At 37.0% G+C, this 20789-nt stretch overlaps 1 protein-coding gene across 1 annotated transcript; it reads right to left on the reverse strand.

The window, feature by feature from the left end:
* Positions 1 to 313: 313 nt before the first annotated feature.
* LOC125666090 (ELL-associated factor 1-like) lies at positions 314 to 18249 on the reverse strand. The gene is made up of 7 exons (XM_048899206.2): positions 18023 to 18249; positions 15503 to 15597; positions 14652 to 14788; positions 11284 to 11483; positions 10149 to 10241; positions 7938 to 8012; positions 314 to 1806 (listed from the first exon to the last, which is right to left on the reverse strand). Exons 1-7 carry the CDS (start codon positions 18120 to 18122, stop codon positions 1769 to 1771), a joined length of 738 nt encoding a protein of 245 aa, XP_048755163.2. The 5' UTR covers positions 18123 to 18249; the 3' UTR covers positions 314 to 1768.
* Positions 18250 to 20789: the final 2540 nt, after the last annotated feature.

The raw sequence follows: 20789 nt of genomic DNA on the forward strand, positions 1-20789 counted from the left end.
ACTTCAGAAAATTGCATCGGAACATTTCCCGTGGGGATTCAGGTTAGAATAAGTCCTCAGTACCCCTTGCTTGTCGTAAGAGGCGACTAAATGGATGAGACCGCAAAAACCGAGGTCCCCATGTCAAAGCAGGTATACATGTAGCACGATGAAGATCCTTCCCTGCGCAAAGGCTGTAAGCTCTTCACCGGCAATGGTGATGTCTCCATACGGGTGAAAAATCCTCGAGAGGGACATTAAACAATATAAAACCAACCATCAAAACATACATCGCTTCAAACAGAAGTACTAAAGAAAAACACCTACACACCTGTTTTGATTCAAATTTTATTTTGAAGAACGACAATAACAAATGCATGAAAGACAATGGACAATAACTACTACTGCCTGGCATATACGTACAAGTCTGGGTTTAATTACTAGTCAACATGTTAACCGACTGAACTACCCAGCTAGGCGATTAGATTTAAAAAGGAATATTCATCATATGTAAATATCATTACTAAACTAAACCAGCTCCAAGCAAAAAGAAAATCGTTCTTGGAAAATATTACAGAAGATCGTGGTAATGAAGACTTGAAAAGAATTGGAAGGGTGGTTATCAAGAAAAAGTTTAATATGTCTAATTATTAAAGGACGACGGACGAAGACCAATCTTGATAGGTCACCTGAGTCGAGAGTCCTCACCTGAGAGACTCAGACAATCTATAAAAAAAGGGTCATATTCACGAATCATTGATTCCATCTATTTTGACCTTCACCTCAGTCAAGCTTCACTGAATATTGTATAGAATATTATAGACCAGGTAGTTTCTAAAAGCAGTCAAATGACATGTATGGAGACAAGAAGATCATAAATTCACACTAAAATTGCAACTCCATAAGCAGCTTACCCTCCCCATTTCACAAGTTAAAGCATTACATACATATGATCAAAGACAAACGAAGGTCCTTTAACTCCGTACCATATATACTAGAACTAAAACCGTTTCTTTTTAGTGATTACCATCAGAGACATTAATTGTTATTTACACTATCCACACATCAGGCAATCACATGGGTAAAAATAAAATCAGAGAGACTATATATGTACATTGAGATATATTAAACTGTCCAACATAATTATTAGTTACTCCACGAGACATATAAAAATAAGTCCGTATTGTAAATCTTGCTACTTATTTTTCCAGGTAGTTTTATAAATAATTCATGATAGGTATTGTATAAAAAGTCCATAATTAAGATAACAAAGACACTAATTACCCTATAAGCAAAAACTCCTAAAACTCCAGATATTCGCACATGTACTCATGCAGTACATGCACTAAACAGTTTCAAATCAAGGCAATTAACTGCCTCATGAGATTGGTAAATAAATACCTGTATCAAATAAATCACACATAAACACGCTGTAACAATGAAATCATTACACAGTAAATTAGACTAGACATGTTATAAAGAGACAACAAGGCCCGAAGACTGCCACCTTGTACCACCCCAACAACGGTCAGGGCAGCTTCCACAAGAACTCTGTCGGACACATCACCAGACACAGTCCATGAGCACGAACATTTCCTATAATGTACTTTTATATGGAAGTCCTATATTCCGTAGTACACCCGCACTCTCTCCCGTTCAACAATTCCCGCCGTGACTGCGGTTCACCACGGTTACACTGTATATATAATGTTCTCCCACTGCTTCACTGATGCCGTCAATATTGATATGCGATGTCTGATGTGACCATTTCTGTCCATTGCTGGAGCTGCTAATCACTATCACTGTCGCTTAGCTCAAGATCTTTACCTGTGTAAATACAAATTCAGGATTCATTACACCTTGAAAGAGTCTATCAAATCTATGTACTGTTATCAACAGAGACTGTGCACCTGTTATCAACAGAGACATGTACCTGTTATCAACAGAGACATGTACCTGTAATCAACAGAGACATGTACCTGTAATCAACATAGAATATGTACCTGTAATCAACAGACTGTGCACCTGTTATCAACAGAGACTGTGCACCTGTTATCAAAAGAGACTGTGTACCAAGCATTTCCCTGTTAGTGTTTGTGGTACATTATACCATAACAGCATGTACGCATACTTTATGAAAAAACTTATTGACAAAAGTGAAGAAATGAAGATAACGAGGAACAAGAGGCCCATGGGCCACATCGCTCACCTGAGTCACCTTGGTCCATATGATCAGAAGATTTTCCATATCTATTTGCATGTAAAACTGTAGTCCCTATTATGGCCCCAAACCTACCCCTGGAGGCCATGGTTTTTGCAAACTTGAATCTACACTATGTCAGAAAGCTTTCATGTAAATGTGAACTTCTTTGGCTCAATGGTTCTTGAGAAGAAGATTTTTAAAGATTTCCCCTATATATTTGTATGTAAAACTTTGATCCCCTATTGTGGCCCCATCCTACCCCAGGGAGCCATGATTTTAACAAACCTGAATCTGCACTATATCAGAAAGCTTTCATATAAATCTCAACTTTTCTGGCTTAGTGGTTCTGGGAAGAAGATTTTTAAAGATTTTTCCTATATATTTGTATGTAAAACTTTGACCCCCTATTGTGGCCCCATCCGACCCCCGGGGGCCATGATTTTAACAATTTATAATCTGCATTATATAAGGAAGCTTTCATATAAATCTCAGCTTTTCTGGCTCAGTGGTTCTTGAGAAGAAGATTTTTTAAAAAAATTCCTATATATTTGTATGTAAAACTTTGACCCCCTATTGTGGCCCCATCCGACCCCCGGGGGCCATGATTTTAACAATTTAGAATCTGCACTACCTAAAAAAGCTTATCTATAAATTTCATCTTTTCTGGCCCAGTGGTTCTTGAGAAGAAGATTTTTTAATAACCCTACCCTATTTTTACCTTTTCTTGATTATCTCCCCTTGGAAGGTGGCCTGGCCCTTTATTTTAACAATTTAGAATTCCCTTTACCTAAGGATGTTTTGTGCCAACTTTGGTCGAAATTGGCCCAGTGGTTGTTGAGAAGAAGTTGAAAATGTGAAAAGTTTACAGACGGACGCCGGAATACGGGTGATTAGAAAAGCTCACTTGAGCTTTCAGCTCAGGTGAGCTAAAAACTTATTGACGAAAGTAAAGAAATAAAGATAACACACAAAACCTTATTGACGAAAGCGAAAAATTGAAGATAACGAACAGTGATCAATCTCATAAATATCATAGAGTATAGGAAATTGAGAGTAGCCTAAGCACGGACCTCAGAGGTGGGATCAGGTGCCCAGGAGTAAACATCTCCTGTTAACTATCAAAACTATGTAAAGTAAGCCAGTTAGAAACATTTAATATGTTTTTATGTAGAGGCTTAGAAACCTTCCACTTTTCACATCAAAGCTTATTCTTTTAATATGCATTAGTCCTTCCCTATAGTTCATTCTGGCAGGTTTAGGGTATTGTTCACATTTTAGATAATATTCCATAGTATCAGATAATATTCCATAGTATCAGATAATATTCCATTTCATTAGATAATATCCCATTGTATTTTAAAGTAGCTTTCATCTTTAAAGAAATAAACAAAATACTTATACGTAGAACAAACAATAGCTGGCTGCTACTCCAATTTTTATCGAAGATTGCTTTTGAAAAGTAACGTATGGATATAGAAAACAAAAGATCCAAGGGCACATTGCGCACCTGGGTCACCTTCGCCCATATTTAAAGATTTTCCCTATATGTATTATAGGATTAAATTCATTTTGAAGAATTTATCGATGTGTAAACTCGGGACATTTTACTCACAAGCTGAATAAAAGTGCAAAGCATTTTTATGTGAAATTTGTGAGTAAAATGTCCAGAGTTTACACATCGAGAATTCTTCAAAAAGAATGTTTGATTCTTATAATTCCAATTCGTTCCCTGTATTATCAATTTTAAAAATGAGAACCAATTCTAACCCGAATCCCCAAGGGAGGTTCTCATAAGAAAGATTACAATGATCATACAATTACATGCAAGATCATGGAGATTAAATATGAGCATCGACCCTGTCAGGTCTCGTGGGGATCCGGGTTATAGTAGGTCTTCAGTACCCCTTGCTTGTTGTAAGAGGCGACTAAATGGGGCGGTCCTTCGGATGAGATCACAAAAACTGAGGTCCTGTGTCACAGCAGGTGTGGCACAATAAAGATCCCTCCCTGCTCAAAGGCTGTAAGTGCCGAGCATAGGCCTAAATTTAGCAGCTCTTCACCGGCAATGGAGACATTTTCATATGAGTGAAATATTCATAAGAAAGATTAAAATGCTCATACAATTACATGCAAGATCATGGAGACTAAATATGAGCATCGACCCTGTCACAATATTTAATCAATCAATCATAATCGACCTTGTCAGCATTCATGATTGTAGACAGGGATTGAATTTGAACTAACAATAAATAAATTGTAAATTTTATACGAATGCATGATTATTTGTGAGTTACTGAGGAATTAGCTGTTAACTTAACAATTTTAAATTTTCAAAGTTTGACTTTAAATAAATAAACTGATTACCGCTTATGATTTTATCCTATAACTAACAACTGTTGAAAGCTAGTCTGTAATCTTCAAAAATTGTACATTTCGCTGGGCACTCCATAACATGGTCTCTAGCATAACAACAATAAACAACAAATTCTGACATCACAGTACCAGTTCTAGGGCTGTGCAGCGCACCGAAAATTTCCGTGCACTGCGATTCATACCATGCGATTACAAATTCCGGATTTCGGAATTTACATACACCAAAACAACAAATATGGCATCCGAGTGATGTGCAGAACATGTAGTTTTTTATGCAACAGAGATTTAAATTACTACTGTGTTGAGAGTTAGCATTTTCACCACTCAGATACCAACAGAATATGGTTCGTAAGATCATTGCAGTTTATCTTTACATGACAAATAGCATTTCTGTCAGTGGTGGAGTGAAATCAACATCGTAGGTAATGTCACAGATTTGACAGTTAAAGGGACTGGTTCACGTTTTTGGAAAGAAATGTTTTTCAATTCTGATGTTAAAAATCAATATATGCACCCTTGGGTGCATAAGCCGAGTTGCATGGGATACATTGTAAAGTCAGGAATGATGTGGCATATTTATAATTGTGAAGAACTAATTTCAGTTTTAAACTTTTCAAGTTACTGTCCAGAAACCATATTTGTCTGAAGTTTTCAATCTATTTTTGGTCACTGTGACCTTGACCTTTGACTTTTTTTCTCCAAAATCAATAGGAGCCTTGCTTTGCTGGTATCCAACAATATAACCAAGTTAAATTTGATTCAAATTAAAAATTTTCAAGTTATTCTCCGGAAACTAATTTTTTTTTTTTAATTTTAAATCTATTTTCTCTAAAATCAATAGGAGTCTTCCTTACCTGGTACATAACAATATCTTTAATTATCATTTGATTCGGATTTAAACTTTCTGAGTTATCATCCGGAAACCAAATTTTTCAGAAATTTTCATTCTATTTTCGGTCAGTGACCTTGACCTTTGACAATTTTTCTCCAAAATCATTAGGACCCTTCCTTACCTGGTACTCAACAATATATCAAAGTTTCATTTGATTAGATTGTAAACTTTTCAAGTTATCATCTGGAAACCAATTGTTGACGCCCAACCGCCCGCCCGCCAACCCACCCACCCATCCGCCCGCATCACCAAACCAATAGCCGAGTGGCTAAAAATTAAAAATATACCTCATTAAATGTTGACAACCAAAATTTGGACCGTCTGAATGCAAGGATAAGAGCAATATTTTAGCTTTGATTCTTTGTTATGTAAACAAAGACTCAAGTCTTTTTATGTAAAAAAAACAAACCAGTGAAACGTTAACTTTGTAATTTAAAGCATGCTCATTTTGTACAATCACAAATTTTAACATTTGAATGACACATTTTACCTAAAGTATACTTGAGATGTGATAGTCTTTTTATGTAAAAAAACAAACCAGTGAAACGTTAACTTTGTAATTTAAAGCATGCTCATTTTGTACAATCACAAATTTTAACATTTGAATGACACATTTTACCTAAAGTATACTTGAGATGTGATATATATATTAAACTTGAATCAATATCCATTTATTTTGAAAACCCAGTAAACAATAACACACATCAATCTTTGTTTTCAAAACAAATAATAAACTCTCTATAATGAGCTTATGTCATGAGGAATTACCTTAATTTTTTTGTGAAACCTTCTAAACATATTAGACTGTAGATTTTGATCATTTAAAGTGAAAAACAAAATTTGGAGAAAAATTGTGAATCAGTCTCTTTAATATGAGAGATGTAAATCAATAAAGGAGAGATTTTCAAAGACACTCAATTGATAGAACTGTTGAATTTTTACATATCAATGAAAACAATATCATATACATTTTAGATTCACTATAGATTTGTTTAATAATCCAACTTCTGCAGCACATTAATATAACAAATCTTAATAGACTGTCAATGTTTTCTTTTTTCTATCAAAGTTATAAAATGCCATTATAAATAGATATGATGTTTACAAATGACGACATATAGTTATATACAGTAAAACTCTGATATAGCGAATTTCTGAGGACCCTCTATAAAAATTCGCTATAAGCGTAATTCGCTATACGTTTATAGCGAATTCATAATTCAAATATAACGAATTCGTTATAAAACTGATTTGTTCTACATGTATATCAGTTCTATAAGAAAGCAGCAATCGATATACTTGCGTTTGTATTGTCTTTAAGAGAAATGAAGCCTATATATTTTCGAGAAGAAATATGTTTATACAAGAAATATACACATTGATTTATATATGATAATTTATCTTGATGGATTATTAAGGCATGCAAGAACATGTCGAAAGAAATGCCAATAAAATTTTGCGCAAAACATACATGTACAGTCTATTGCAATTGTCATTTACTTGTTGCTTTACACAAATAAAAGAGTGTACGATAGAATAAATACAATCAAACTTCAAATTTAATTAACGAGAATAATAAACAATACCGACAATATATTTCCTAAACGTATGTGTAAGTATTGTTTTGCGTTAACAACCTTTTTTGAAAAAATACAAACAGAAATTTTGTAATAAGTGTTGATCCTTTATGTCAACGGAAAACGATTGTTAAAAATCACATAGAGTTTAAAATGAAAAAAATAAATTCGTTATAAAAGGTGATTTTTACGTTCATTTTTAATTCAAGGGGAATAGGAATTTACTTCGTTATATCCGTAAATTCGCTATATCCGTGTTCGTTATAGACGCAGACTTTTATATAGAATATATAAAGAATTTGCCGGGGAAATCGTTTTCACTTCGCTATAGCCGTAATTTCGCTATATCCGTGTTCACTATATTCGAGTTTTACTGTAACTTGAATAATCAAATCAAATATGCTACTCATTAAAATTGTTAATTTTTGTGCTGTCTTTACATAAATTGGACCTAACATGAACCGAATCGAAAATAGCCAAACCGTGCTGTTCTGAATCAAAACCGAACCGAATTGAGCTAACCCTGAATCGTCTCAGCCCTAACCAGTTCTGACATCACAGTACCAGTTCTGACATCAAAATACCAGTTCTGACATCACAATACTAGTTCTGACATCACAGTACCAGTTCTGACACCACAGTACCAGATCTGACATCACAGTACCAGTTCTGACATCACGGTACCAGTTCTGACATCACAGTACTAGTTCTGACGTCATAGTACTAGTTCTGACATCATAGTATTAGTTCTGACATCACGGTACCAGTTCTGACATCACGGTACCAGATCTGACATCACAGTACTAGTTCTGACATCACAGTACCAGTTTTGACATCACAGTACCAGTTCTGACATCACAGTACCAGTTCTGACATCACAGTAGCAGTGAGTGCTATTTCTCTGATTACTTACCTAAGATATTGGAGGAGGGTGCTGTCTGAAAGAGAGACTGACTCTGGGAACCAAACAGACCTTGTCCAGGTTTTCCTGTTTAGAAATAAAATCCAAACTCAGTGAAGCATGACAACAAATCAATGAGTTACTTTTAACTTGAAAACTTAGCTACAGCACACATGTATACATGTCTTGAGCAATTCTTATTTCAGTTTCTCTCACTGATCTGCTCTCTCCATTTTTTATAAAGTCAATAATTTTCATGTACCAGAACTTTATAGTAGAACTTTATTGAAATCATAAAAATGCATTACTAAACTTCTGCCCCTTCTTTATGACACACTCTCTAACTCAGTATTAATTTTTGAACAATAACTGTAAAATACCTAGAAGTTACATGTGTATGAAGGCTTTTGTACAGCCCCTTAGAATTAAACAGATCTTACACTGTGTCACACTGGATTTAGAATCTACAGGTAATTCACACATCAAGTGATGTAAAGTTTGTTTACATGGGCTAACAACTCGCTTGGCAGGGAATGTTTGCAACCCCTGTGTGTAACTTACAACCCTGCCTATTCTGCAATCATCAACAAATCTCAAGAAATGGAGACAAAGTTTTACAGAACACTATCACCAAAGTTTGCGGTGTGTGTTTGTGTAATTTATGTATTGGTATAATTATAATGCAAGGGCTTGCTGCTTTGGTATGAATGTTTATAAAGACTAGATAACATTGTTTAATCCCTAATAGAAAACCATTGGGGGTTTGCTGTACCTGCCATTATATAATAGGCAGTGTTGAAATTAATGATACGGAATGTGCTTCAATATTCTTCCTGATAAAAGACTTTCAGCATGTTAACAAATTCTTTAGAATGATTGCTGTCACACAATAGTAACATGTAGATTTCCTATCACACAACAATAACATGTAGATTTCCTGTCACACAACAATAACATGTAGATTTCCTGTCACACAACAATAACATGTAGATTTCCTGTCACACAACAGTAACATGTAGATTTCCTGTCACACAACAATAACATGTAGATTTCCTATCACACAACACTAAGTAACATGAAGATTTCCTGTCACACAACAATAACATGTAGATTTCCTATCACACAACAATAACATGTAGATTTCCTATCACACAACAATAACATGTAGATTTCCTGTCACACAACAATAACATGTAGATTTCCTGTCACACAACAATAACATGTAGATTTCCTGTCACACAACAATAACATGTAGATTTCCTGTCACACAACAATAACATGTAGATTTCCTATCACACAACAATAACATGTAGATTTCCTATCACACAACAGTAACATGTAGATTTCCTGTCACACAACAATAACATGTAGATTTCCTATCACACAACAATAACATGTAGATTTCCTGTCACACAACAATAACATGTAGATTTCCTATCACACAACAATAACATGCAGATTTCCTGTCACACAACAGTAACATGTAGATTTCCTATCACACAACAATAACATGTAGATTTCCTATCACACAACACTAAGTAACATGAAGATTTCCTGTCACACAACAATAACATGTAGATTTCCTATCACACAACAATAACATGTAGATTTCCTGTCACACAACAGTAACATGTAGATTTCCTGTCACACAACAATAACATGTAGATTTCCTGTCACACAAAAGTAACATGTAGATTTCCTGTCACACAACAGTAACATGTAGATTTCCTGACAGAATTACACACAAAACTTTCGATGCTGATCTACTTACCATTACTTGTTTTAAACTCATCTTCTGAGTCAAAGATCTACTCACCAGTACTCGTTTTTAAACTCGTCTTCTGAGTCACAGATCTACTCACCATTACTCGTTTTAAACTCGTCTTCTGGGTCACAGATCTACTCACCATTACTTGTTTTAAACTCATCTTCTGAGTCACAGATCTACTCACCATTACTCGTTTTAAACTCGTCTTCTGGGTCACAGATCTACTCACCATTACTTGTTTTAAACTCATCTTCAGAGTCACAGATCTACTCACCATTACTTGTTTTAAACTCGTCTTCTGAGTCACAGATCTACTCACCATTACTCGTTTTAAACTCGTCCTCTGAGTCACAGATCTACTCACCATTACTCATTTTTAAACTCATCTTCTGAGTCACAGATCTACTCACCATTACTCGTTTTAAACTCGTCTTCAGAGTCACAGATCTACTCACCATTACTCGTTTTAAACTCATCTTCTGAGTCACTAGCTGAGTTATCGGAGTCACTAGATGATTCATCACTGCTACTGATAAATCCAATGCAACCTAAATATTGAACGCACATATAGAAATACAACTAAAGGACAAATCACAAACCAGAAACATGTGATAACAACCAATCACAAACCAGAAATATTTGAAAACGACCAATCACAAACCAGAAACATGTGAAAACAACCAATCACAAACCAGAAATATGTGATTAGGATGGATCAATTGTAAAATTTTAATGATGGCTATTTCCTGATGTGCTACAGTCGTGAACAATGCAAATGTATTTAAATCTTGATAAATAGAGTAACTATGCCTATTTTAACAGCTGAAAATTCCAACAGAAATGAAAATAGAATGTAAATCATAAGAATCAATAAATTTCATTATTGAAAATAGTGCTAGTATATACTGTCTCTCCCCATGTGATAGCATGTACTGCCCCTCCCCCCATGTGATAGTGTATACTGCCCCACCCCCATGCGATAGTGTATACTGCCCCTCCCCCATGTGATAGTGTATACTGTCCCTCCCCCATGCGATAGTGTATACTGCCCCTCCCCCATGTGATAGTGTATACTGCCCCTCCCCCCCATGTGATAGTGTATACTGCCCCTCCCCATGTGATAGTGTATACTGCCCCTCCCCCCATGTGATAGTGTATACTGCCCCTCCCCCATGTGATAGTGTATACTGCCCCTCCCCCATGTGATAACATATACTGCCCCTCCCCCATGTGATAGTGTATACTGCCCCTCCCCCCATGTGATAGTGTATACTGCCCCTCCCCATGTGATAGTGTATACTGCCCCTCCCCCCATGTGATAGTGTATACTGCCCCTCCCCCATGTGATAGTGTATACTGCCCCTCCCCCATGTGATAACATATACTGCCCCTCCCCCATGTGATAGTGTATACTGCCCCTCCCCCATGTGATAGCGTGTATTGCCCCTCCCCTATGTGATAGAATATACTGCCCCTCCCCCCATGTGATAGAATATACTGCCCCTCCCCCATATGATAGTGTATACTGCCCCTCCCCCACGTGATAGTGTATACTGCCCCTCCCCTTGTGAAGTTGGGTCTAGTTCTTACTTTGTTCTGATTTCTGCGAGTCCTCATTCTTTGGTTCGTCATGTACAGGGGTCACAGTGGGGGACTCCATCGGGGGCGTCGGGGGGCTCACATTGTTGGGGGCCGTGGTCACGGCTTTTTGCTTCACTGGTGACCTCTTGTTGACGTCAACTGGGGTCAAAGGTCGACTGTTTTGTGTGATCTTACTACTGCCCTCCATTCTAAAAACACATGGAATTTATCAAACATTACCACAGCATAATCCCTCTCCCCTATTGAAGTAGTCCGACATTTTCTGTTTTGCATCCTTCACATTTATGGTTTTTAATTTTCTTCCCAAAATTAAGTGGATTCTGTGTTCACAATTTTGTATCTTTGTGCAGGATTTTCCAAATTGAAACATTTTCCACTTGAATATCAATTTATACACTCTACCACTAACTACACTTGTAGCACAATAAACGCATACAGGACTTGATAATTACATGGAATAATATGTCAGCGATTTTTTTCCTTATATAACTGGTACCGATAAACGGTACCACTCCCAATGCCAAAAAACATTGATTTTTCCCAATTTTGAGACTAAAAATTCCCAATTTACTTGCCGAAAAATAGACCGCTGACATCGTAATTTTCTTTGTCTAAAACGCTGTACAAGTTAACTAAAATGTTCACTTCCAGTGTTAATCGAAAGTACAGATCATGGCAGTGAGCGTGTTTTGTAGAGCTACGACGATTCTAAAATGAAGCTACGACGATTCCTTATGTATCACAATAGCAAATATTACCGTAAAAAGGTTTATAAAGGGATGACTACTTCTTGTTTTGTTCTCTTTTTTCTTTTCTTTTAGTTGAAATCATTTGCCGATACATTGGTAGATAATTCCCAATTTGTTCGATTTTGACGCTATTTTTCCCAATTGAATGGGTACCGGTACCAGTACCAGTGGGTAGAAAAAAATCGCTGTATGTGGCAAAACGTTATTTTCCACACTGTGAATCACAGTGCAGTGAAAATTGTCTGAATGTACTTAATGTATCAAAAGAAACAAGAGGCCCATGGGCCACATCGCTCACCTGAGTCACCTTGGTCCATATCAGAAGATTTTCCATATCTATTTGCATGTAAAACCGTGGTCCCTATTATGGCCCCAAACCTTTCCCTGGAGGCCATGGTTTTTGCAAACTTGAATCTACACTATGTCAGAAAGCTTTCATGTAAATGTGAACTTCTTTCGCCCAATGGTTCTTGAGAAGATTTTTAAAGATTTTCCCTATATATTTGTATGTAAAACTTTGATCCCCTATTGTGGCCCCATCCTACCCCGGGGGGGGGGGGGGGGGGGGGGGGGGGCATGATTTTAACAAACCTGAATCTGCACTATATCAGAAAGCTTTCATATAAATCTCACGTTTTCTGGTTTAGTGGTTCTGGGAAGATTTTTAAAGATTTTTCCTATATATTTGTATGTAAAACTTTGACCCCCTATTGTGGCCCCATCCGACCCCCCGGGGGCCATGATCTTAACAATTTATAATCTGCACTATATCAGGAAGCTTTCATATAAACCTCAGCTTTTCTGGCTCAGTGGTTCTTGAGAAGAAGATTTTAAAAGATTTTTCCTATAAATTTGTATGTAAAACTTTGATGTCCCCCTTGAGGCCCCATCCAATACCCGGGGTCCATGATTTTAACAAACTTGAATCTGCACTATATCAACAACAACAAAAAAAACCAAAAAATTTGACCCCCTATTGTGGCCCCATCCGATCCCCGGGGGCCATGATTTTAACAATTTAGAATCTGTACTATATTAGGAAGCTTTCATATAAATCTCAGCTTTTCTGGCTCAGTGGTTCTCGGGAAGAAGATTTTTGAAGATTTTTCCTATATATTTGTATGTAAAACTTTGATCCCCTATTGTGGCCCCATCCGACCCCCGGGGGCCATGATTTTAACAATTTAGAATCTGTACTATATCAGGAAGCTTTCATATAAATTTCAGCTTTTCTGGCTCAGTGGTTCTTGGGAAGAAGATTTTCCCTATATATTTGTATGTAAAACTTCGACCCCCTATTGTGGCCCCATCCGACCCCCGGGGGCCATGATTTTAACAATTTAGAATCTGCATTATATAAGGAAGCTTTCATATAAATCTCAGCTTTTCCGGCTCAGTGGTTCTTGAGAAGAAGATTTTTAAAGATTTTCCCTATATATTTGTATGTAAAACTTTGATCCCCTATTGTGGCCCCATCCGACCCCCGGGGGCCATGATTTTAACAATTTAGAATCTGCATTATATAAGGAAGCTTTCATATAAATCTCAACTTTTCTGGCTCAGTGGTTTTTGAGAAGAAGATTTTTAAAGATTTTTCCTATATATTTGTATGTAAAACTTTGATCCCCTATTGTGGCCCCATCCGACCCCCGGGGCCATGATTTTAACAATTTAGAATCTGCATTATATCAGGAAGCTTTCATATAAATCTCAGCTTTTCTGGCTCAGTGGTTCTTGAGAAGAAGATTTTTAAAGATTTTTCCTATATATTTGTATGTAAAACTTTGATCCCCTATTGTGGCCCCATCTGACTCCCGGGGGCCATGATTTTAACAATTTAGAATCTGCATTATATAAGGAAGCTTTCATATAAATTTCATCTTTTCTGGCCCAGTGGTTCTTGAGAAGAAGATTTTTTAATGATGCTACCCTATTTTTACCTTTTCTTGATTATCTCCCCTTGGAAGGTGGACTGGCCCTTTATTTTAACAATTTAGAATTCCCTTTACCTAAGGATGTTTTGTGCCAACTTTGGTTGAAATTGGCCCAGTGGTTGTTGAGAAGAAGTTGAAAATGTGAAAAGTTTACAGACGGACGGACGGACGGACGGACGCCGGAATACGGGTGATCAGAAAAGCTCACTTGAGCTTTCAGCTCAGGTGAGCTAAAAACTTATAATCAATGAAATCTTTTAAATCCTCAGTTTAGACATCTAGCACACTGATATAATAATACACAAAGTAAATATAACGATACACCACGTTAATGAGCGATACAAAACTTGTCTTTTTAAAATCGACAGTATTTGAGAAGCGATACAAAACTTGTCTTTTTAAGATCGACAGTATTTGAGAAGCGATACAAAACTTGTCTTTTTAAGATCGACAGTATTTGAGAAGCGATACAAAAACTTATCTTTTTAAGATTAACAGTATTTGAGAGTAGCAATGCAAAAACTTGTCTTTTTAAGATCGACAGTATTTGAGAGTAGCAATGCAAAAACTTGTCTTTTTAAGATCGACAGTATCTGAGAGAAGTAATATGAACCTTGTCTTTTTAAGATCGACAGTATTTGAGAGAAGTAATACGATTTTTTTTTATACGAACCTTGTCTTTTTCAGGTTGACAGTGTTTGAGAGTCTCTCCAGGGTAAAAGTGCCGGTCTGGTGATCTATAATTAGGACACACTCCTTGGGGCTCGGGCGTTTGTTCCCTTTATACATTGTGTGGGAGGTACCTGAACCCTGAAAATTCAAATGGAATGAAAACGGGAACACAAAATTCTAATAAAATTGATACAGACATATAATTTTTATCCTTTAAACCCTCTTTCCAATTAAAGGTGAACATAAGTCCTAATAAAATTCATACAGAAACATGAAAGGTGAAGATAACGAACAGTGATCAACATATAATTCTTATCCCTAGCTCTTTTCTTCAATAAGGTGAACACGAAGTCCTAACAAAATTAATAGACATAATCCTTATTGTTTACTCTCTCTGTCTCTCTCTCTTTCTCTGTTTCTGTCTCTCTCTGTCTGTCTCTCTCTCTTTCTCTCTCTCTCTGTCTGTCTCTCTATCTCTCTCTCTCTGTGAGACTCTCTCTCTCATTCCTTCTACTTCTAAATCACACCATGTACTCTTGCGTTCATGGTGGTGAGTTTATGAAAAATCTACTCCAATATTTACCCCATCCCCCGGGTTCCCCCTCCTCACCCTTTCTCCTTACCTCCACATATGGCAGACTGACTGTTATCTGGTCCCCCCTCCCTCTCCTCACTCCTTACCTCTATGTGTGGCAGACTGATTGTTATCCGGTCCCCCCTCCCTCTCCTCACTTCTTACCTCTACGTGTGGCAGACTGACTGTTATCTGGTCCCCCTCCCACTCCTCACTCCTTACCTCTACGTGTGGCAGACTGACTGTTATCTGGTCCCCCCTCCCCCATCATTCCTTACCTCTACGTGTGGCAGACTGACTGTTATCTGGTGCCCCTCCCCAACATCCACTAGTCCTTGTTGTGTTGCATCAACAGATGCAGGCATAAAATCATCTGCAAATAAAAAAACATGGAAGCATGTAGGATTTGAAGTAGGACTAAGGAGGTAATTAAAAAAAACACAGGCCGAAGGACACTATCAAATACATGTACATAGTCACTCACTGGGGAGATGGATATACATTTAGCTCTCCCAGTCAATAAAATACACATGTACATACCTCTCAGTCAATAATACACATATGAAATTTTCACAGTCAATAATAAACATGTCTTTACCTCAAAGAGAACAATATATAAGCATGTACCTCTCCCAGGCAATAATATGCACATGTATGCGCCCCTCCCACTGACCCAGTCAATAACAATACATATCTGTGCTTCTCACGGTCAATAATATATTTAAGAAATACATTTTGATTTTGAAAATATATGACGATATAAATGATCTGCATCATGTAATCGCTTAAAAAAACAAAGCATCCTAACCTTAATCCTCATTAAGTTAAGCAAGGAAGGATCAGCCAACTAAAGATTATTAATGACCTAAATTACATGCAAAGGGAAAAAAAGAAAATAATCTATTTCATGTTTTCCTTTAATACTGAGAATAATAGAATCCTTCATTAGTACGAGTGTGGGATAGGGAAATTCCACCGAGGGGACAAGATTCGCAGTCTAGGACGAGGCTTTGCAAACTCCTAGACAGCAAATCTTGTTCCAGAGGTGGAATTTCCCTATCCCACACGAGTAAATAATGAAGGATTATTTTTCTCACATTTTACCTACAGTTTAGTGCATAAATTTGGGAGCTTTGAGAAAATTCTAAATTATCAAAATCCTCATTTCAACTTCGATGCAAAAATTAATTAGATAGACAGAAAGAGCATACCCGAAAATGGTTTACACTTTAAGTGTAAACTAAAAAACCCAAGGTTGTCCAACAGAAAGCTATACACATTAAAATTTAAAGATAACAAAGCAAAATAATTTTACTTCACCGTGTAACGTAAATCTTCACCGTGTAACGTAAATCATAGAAAATATATGATGTCACAATCAAATGACGTCGCAGCAGTGTGAGACAGAAAAATCTCACATGGCTGTCTAACATGGGTAAAGTCGATCTCACACTGGTGATAATGTGAGAAAAACTATTTTCCCACATCTCCCTTTTCGTCTATCCCTAAAATACCGAGCGAAGCTCGGACAGGCCAAAGGCTCATCCGCAAAGCAAGGCTCTAAAGGTAACATGTATGTAAAAGAAAAATTGAGAAAATCTGCAAAGGAATAGAGATAATCTCTACATTACGTTCATTGAAAATTTTGTGATCCATATGGGCGCCGCCATATTCTTTTGTTCGTTAGTTGCTTCTATGGTTATTCGTGACACATTTTAATTTGGAATGCCAAAAATACAAGACTGACATGCAATTTGTAATTCAAACACTTAGTTTGTTAAGAATGAATGGGATAATTATTACTGTTACAGTTTTTAGCAATCATCAAATAGGAAAAGAGTAATACAACTAAATAGATGAGCGAGTTCACGAGTTTCTTTAAATAAAAATATACGATATATTTACACTTACATTTTTAACACTTTGAACTTGTTGGTTAGTTTTGATTAATTTTAACTAAATTGCAAACTGGATGTACTATTGTTTATAATTGTTTGATTTGAAAGAGAGAGAAAGGTCGAGGCTAAATGTGACGTCACAATGCATGATTTACATCTGCTGTCGTTATATTCCCCACGTTAAATGAATAGACGGATCCTTTGTCTATCCTCATATGTCCCCCTTTTCATATTTAGATGTTACTGGGCATTTAGCGCAAGGGGAATTTCATAAATAAAATACATTTTTAAATGAATTATGATTTATCATACTTCACGGAATTATGATTATCACTTGGGACACGCCAATGACCATCTCATGCTTCGCTCGGTCCAACGGTCACACAGTATACATATATACATGTATTGTGGCGTACAGATGAGTTTGATAGCCGGTGGCTAGTTAGCTCAGTTGTTAGAGCACCTGACTAGAGATTCAGGAGGCTTGAATTCAAATCCCGGTATGGTCTGTCGCATTTCCTCCCTTCCTGTTACATTTGGTGCCATTGACCAGCCCCTGAAACTGACAGGTGAAAATGCCAGCCAGGTGATCAGGATCCTGGGACCTGATTTGATATTTTCAAGGTGTGAAGACAGTTAAGGCGGGAGGAATGTAGTGGTTAGATGGATTCGATCGCTGGTGGCCAGAGACTCTGGGTCAGTTTGTAGAGACCTGACACAGCTATGACAAGAAATTCAGAGGGTCCGGGTACCAGTCCTGGTCCGTTGCAGTGATACAGCGTCGTTATTTATACATGCACGTACGTCATAAATTGAAACAATGACTTTCCCCAACAAACAGAGTGAGAATCTTGCACATTTATTCTATTTTTAAGTCGATAGTATTTTATGTTTACTTACAACGAAAAGAGTGGAAAGCAACTCGTGATCGGGGCTCGAAACTGGAACCTAACTTCAATTCATGGACCTTATTATCCACCGGAAGTATCTTCTCTGTCATTTTGTTGATAAATATATCATTAAAATGTTAATAGTAAAGTAGAAAATTAAAAACGTCCCAAAATTTGTCAACAGCTGCTACTTTTGTCGGATTTGTCCATTACTTCTATGAAGTACGGTAATTATTGGATACCGAGCCCGATTAGTATACTACAAAGAATTTTACGAGAAAATATTTACCTATTTAAAACTTTCTGCACTTATTGAGCTTATCCTTCCATAGGGTCCTGAAATATGGGTTTCAGACTTTGATATTACCATCAAAATAATTTGTGATCAATTAACTTTTGAAAAAAAAAAAATATCGTATCTATAAATATGTAAATGTTTAAATAAAGACATTTTGGGGTACAGAGGAAATAATATTTTTAAGCTTCAAATTTAGCCATTAAACAAAATCTTGAAATTTTCCCAATTTGTTTTAAATCTTTCTTCTCTATGTTCAGACATTACAAGAGACTAAAAAGCAGTGAAAATGGGAATGGAAAAATCCAATTCTTATAGCTGCTAAATTAGAAGATTACAACCTTCAGGCGCGTAGCTGCCTATACGCAAGTACGCAACTGCGTACACATTATTTGCTAAAAAAGAGAGAGAGAGAGAGAGAGAGAGAGAGAGAGAGAGAGAGAGCAATTCGGAGAAATTACTTTTTCATTTTTATGTCATTGCCTTAAGTGTAACTTTGCGCTATGTATTTCCGATTTATGATTAACTCCAATCATCATGTCTATTCAATCCAATTTTTAAAAAAAAGCTTCTTGAATTTCAAATCCCTAAAATCATCAACACTACCATCGCCGTCATCATCAACACAAAGCTGTTCAGCAGTTCCGGAAAAATCCAATTCAAATGAATCAAACAACACACTGGATTATCCGGCGTAGAACCATCATCTCCAAGATGTGCTGGTCATCAATTATATCGCAACAATACCCCTGCAGACTCAACAGAAGTATACTGGAAAAGGTCCGTCTTCTGTCCTTTCTATGATCATGTACTTCAGGAACTTGATGATCGTCTTCTTGGGTGCAGCGACAGATTCATGGCTCAACTCCTTATACCCTCAAATCTTGGAAATCTCACTGATGATATGGTCATGCAAATTTATCAGACTTTCAGTGCTGACATCCCAGCCCAAGCTGCCGTGTTTCATACAGAAATAAAAAGGTGGATTTCAAGATGGTCATTGGAAGATCCAGGCAATTTGCCTTCGACACTTCAGGGTACATTACATGGCATTAATCCAAATCTCTACCCGAATATTTTCAATGTACTGTCTGTTTCGATATCAATGCCAGTGTCCACTGCATCAGCTGAACGATCTTTCAGCGAGTGAAGAGCTACCTGAGATCAACAATGACCACCGAACGTCTGTCGGGGCTGGCCATGCTTCACGCACATAAAGACATGGGGGCGGACACGGAAGCAGTGGTACGAGATTTTGCCCAGGGGAAAAGTAGACGCCTTGTCTTTTTGTTCAACAATTAGTAAATTCAATTGTAAAGTTCCTGTCTTAATAAAACTTTCTTATTTCATGCACTTCGATAGTCCGAAATATCTGACGTTTTCCTGGCTTTTTTATGATTTTGATATTTATCGTGCCAGGAAAACGTCAGAACCGGCGCCATTACGTAAACTGGAAATTCACCGCCTCCAGCTTGAGGTAGCATTCTCGATGCTTCTTGTACTTACTAATATCGATTTTATGGGTTCTTTAATAACATAAACAGCCTCATGAAAACATTTTTACAAACAGTCGAGCTGTTTTGAGTCACGTGACTCGTTCGCTCAAATGACAGCGAAAATTCGGTTGACTACAATTGTGTGCTTATGTTATCGAATTTCGGAGTGATATTTGCTTTTAATCGATATTAGTTAGTACAAAAAGCATCGTTTTATTGATTAATTATGGCTTTAACATTAAATTCGGCTCGCAAGTATTTAAAATCGGCCCGAGAATGCCGCCTCCAGGTGCTGACGGCGAATTTCCAGTATACGTAATGGCGCCGGTTCTGACGTTTTCCTGGCACGGTAAATATCAAAATCATAAAAAAGCCAGGAAAACGTCAGATATTTCGGACTAGCACTTCGAGTGTATTTTATCATACCAGAATTATTACAGGTCTGTGTTGTACACTTATCCATAATTCCCTTATTAATACCTGGTCCCGCAAATTATGTCGAATCGATTTTAATGTACACCATTTATGTACATTAAGTAGACGGATTTGGAATACCCTTTGTTATTAGCAATATATACCATGTGTGTCTATACTCTACTCATACACCTGTCGGCAACAACTAAAAAATAAATCAACGCAGTTCGTAAAGCAAGTGTCAATTTAACATTTGGTGATTTGGTAATATCAAGCTTCCTAAAACAAATCTGTGATTCTTTTTCTGTCTTGTTTGAATTCGTTTGTTTCGAAAATTGACAGCCAAAAAACCCGTTGTATACTCAAAAAATTGGTGATTGTAATCAATAAAACCCAGGAGCTTCCGGGGGCTTCGCCCTCTGGGCCCCCATCAGGGCTTCGCCCTGGACCCACTGGGGGCCTCAAGGCGGCCCCCAGACCCCCTGCCTTACTTTGCGTACACTTCATTTTCTGTCTGGCTACGCGCCTGACCTTTATACTAAATTAATCATAGGCGTAGCTTGGGTTCGAAT

The sequence above is a fragment of the Ostrea edulis genome, chromosome 10 (assembly GCF_947568905.1).
Source record: "Ostrea edulis chromosome 10, xbOstEdul1.1, whole genome shotgun sequence".
Lineage (NCBI taxonomy): Eukaryota > Metazoa > Mollusca > Bivalvia > Ostreida > Ostreidae > Ostrea > Ostrea edulis.

Coding starts and splice junctions, on each gene's coding strand:
- LOC125666090 (XM_048899206.2), bottom strand. CDS start 18,122: ATGACAGAGAAGATACTTCCGGTGGATAATAAGGTCCATGAATTGAAG. Junction 10,242..11,283: donor CTCGCAGAAATCAGAACAAA/GTAAGAACTAGA, acceptor TTCAATATTTAG/GTTGCATTGGATTTATCAGT. Junction 8,013..10,148: donor TGAGTTTAAAACGAGTAATG/GTGAGTAGATCT, acceptor ATTTCTAAACAG/GAAAACCTGGACAAGGTCTG.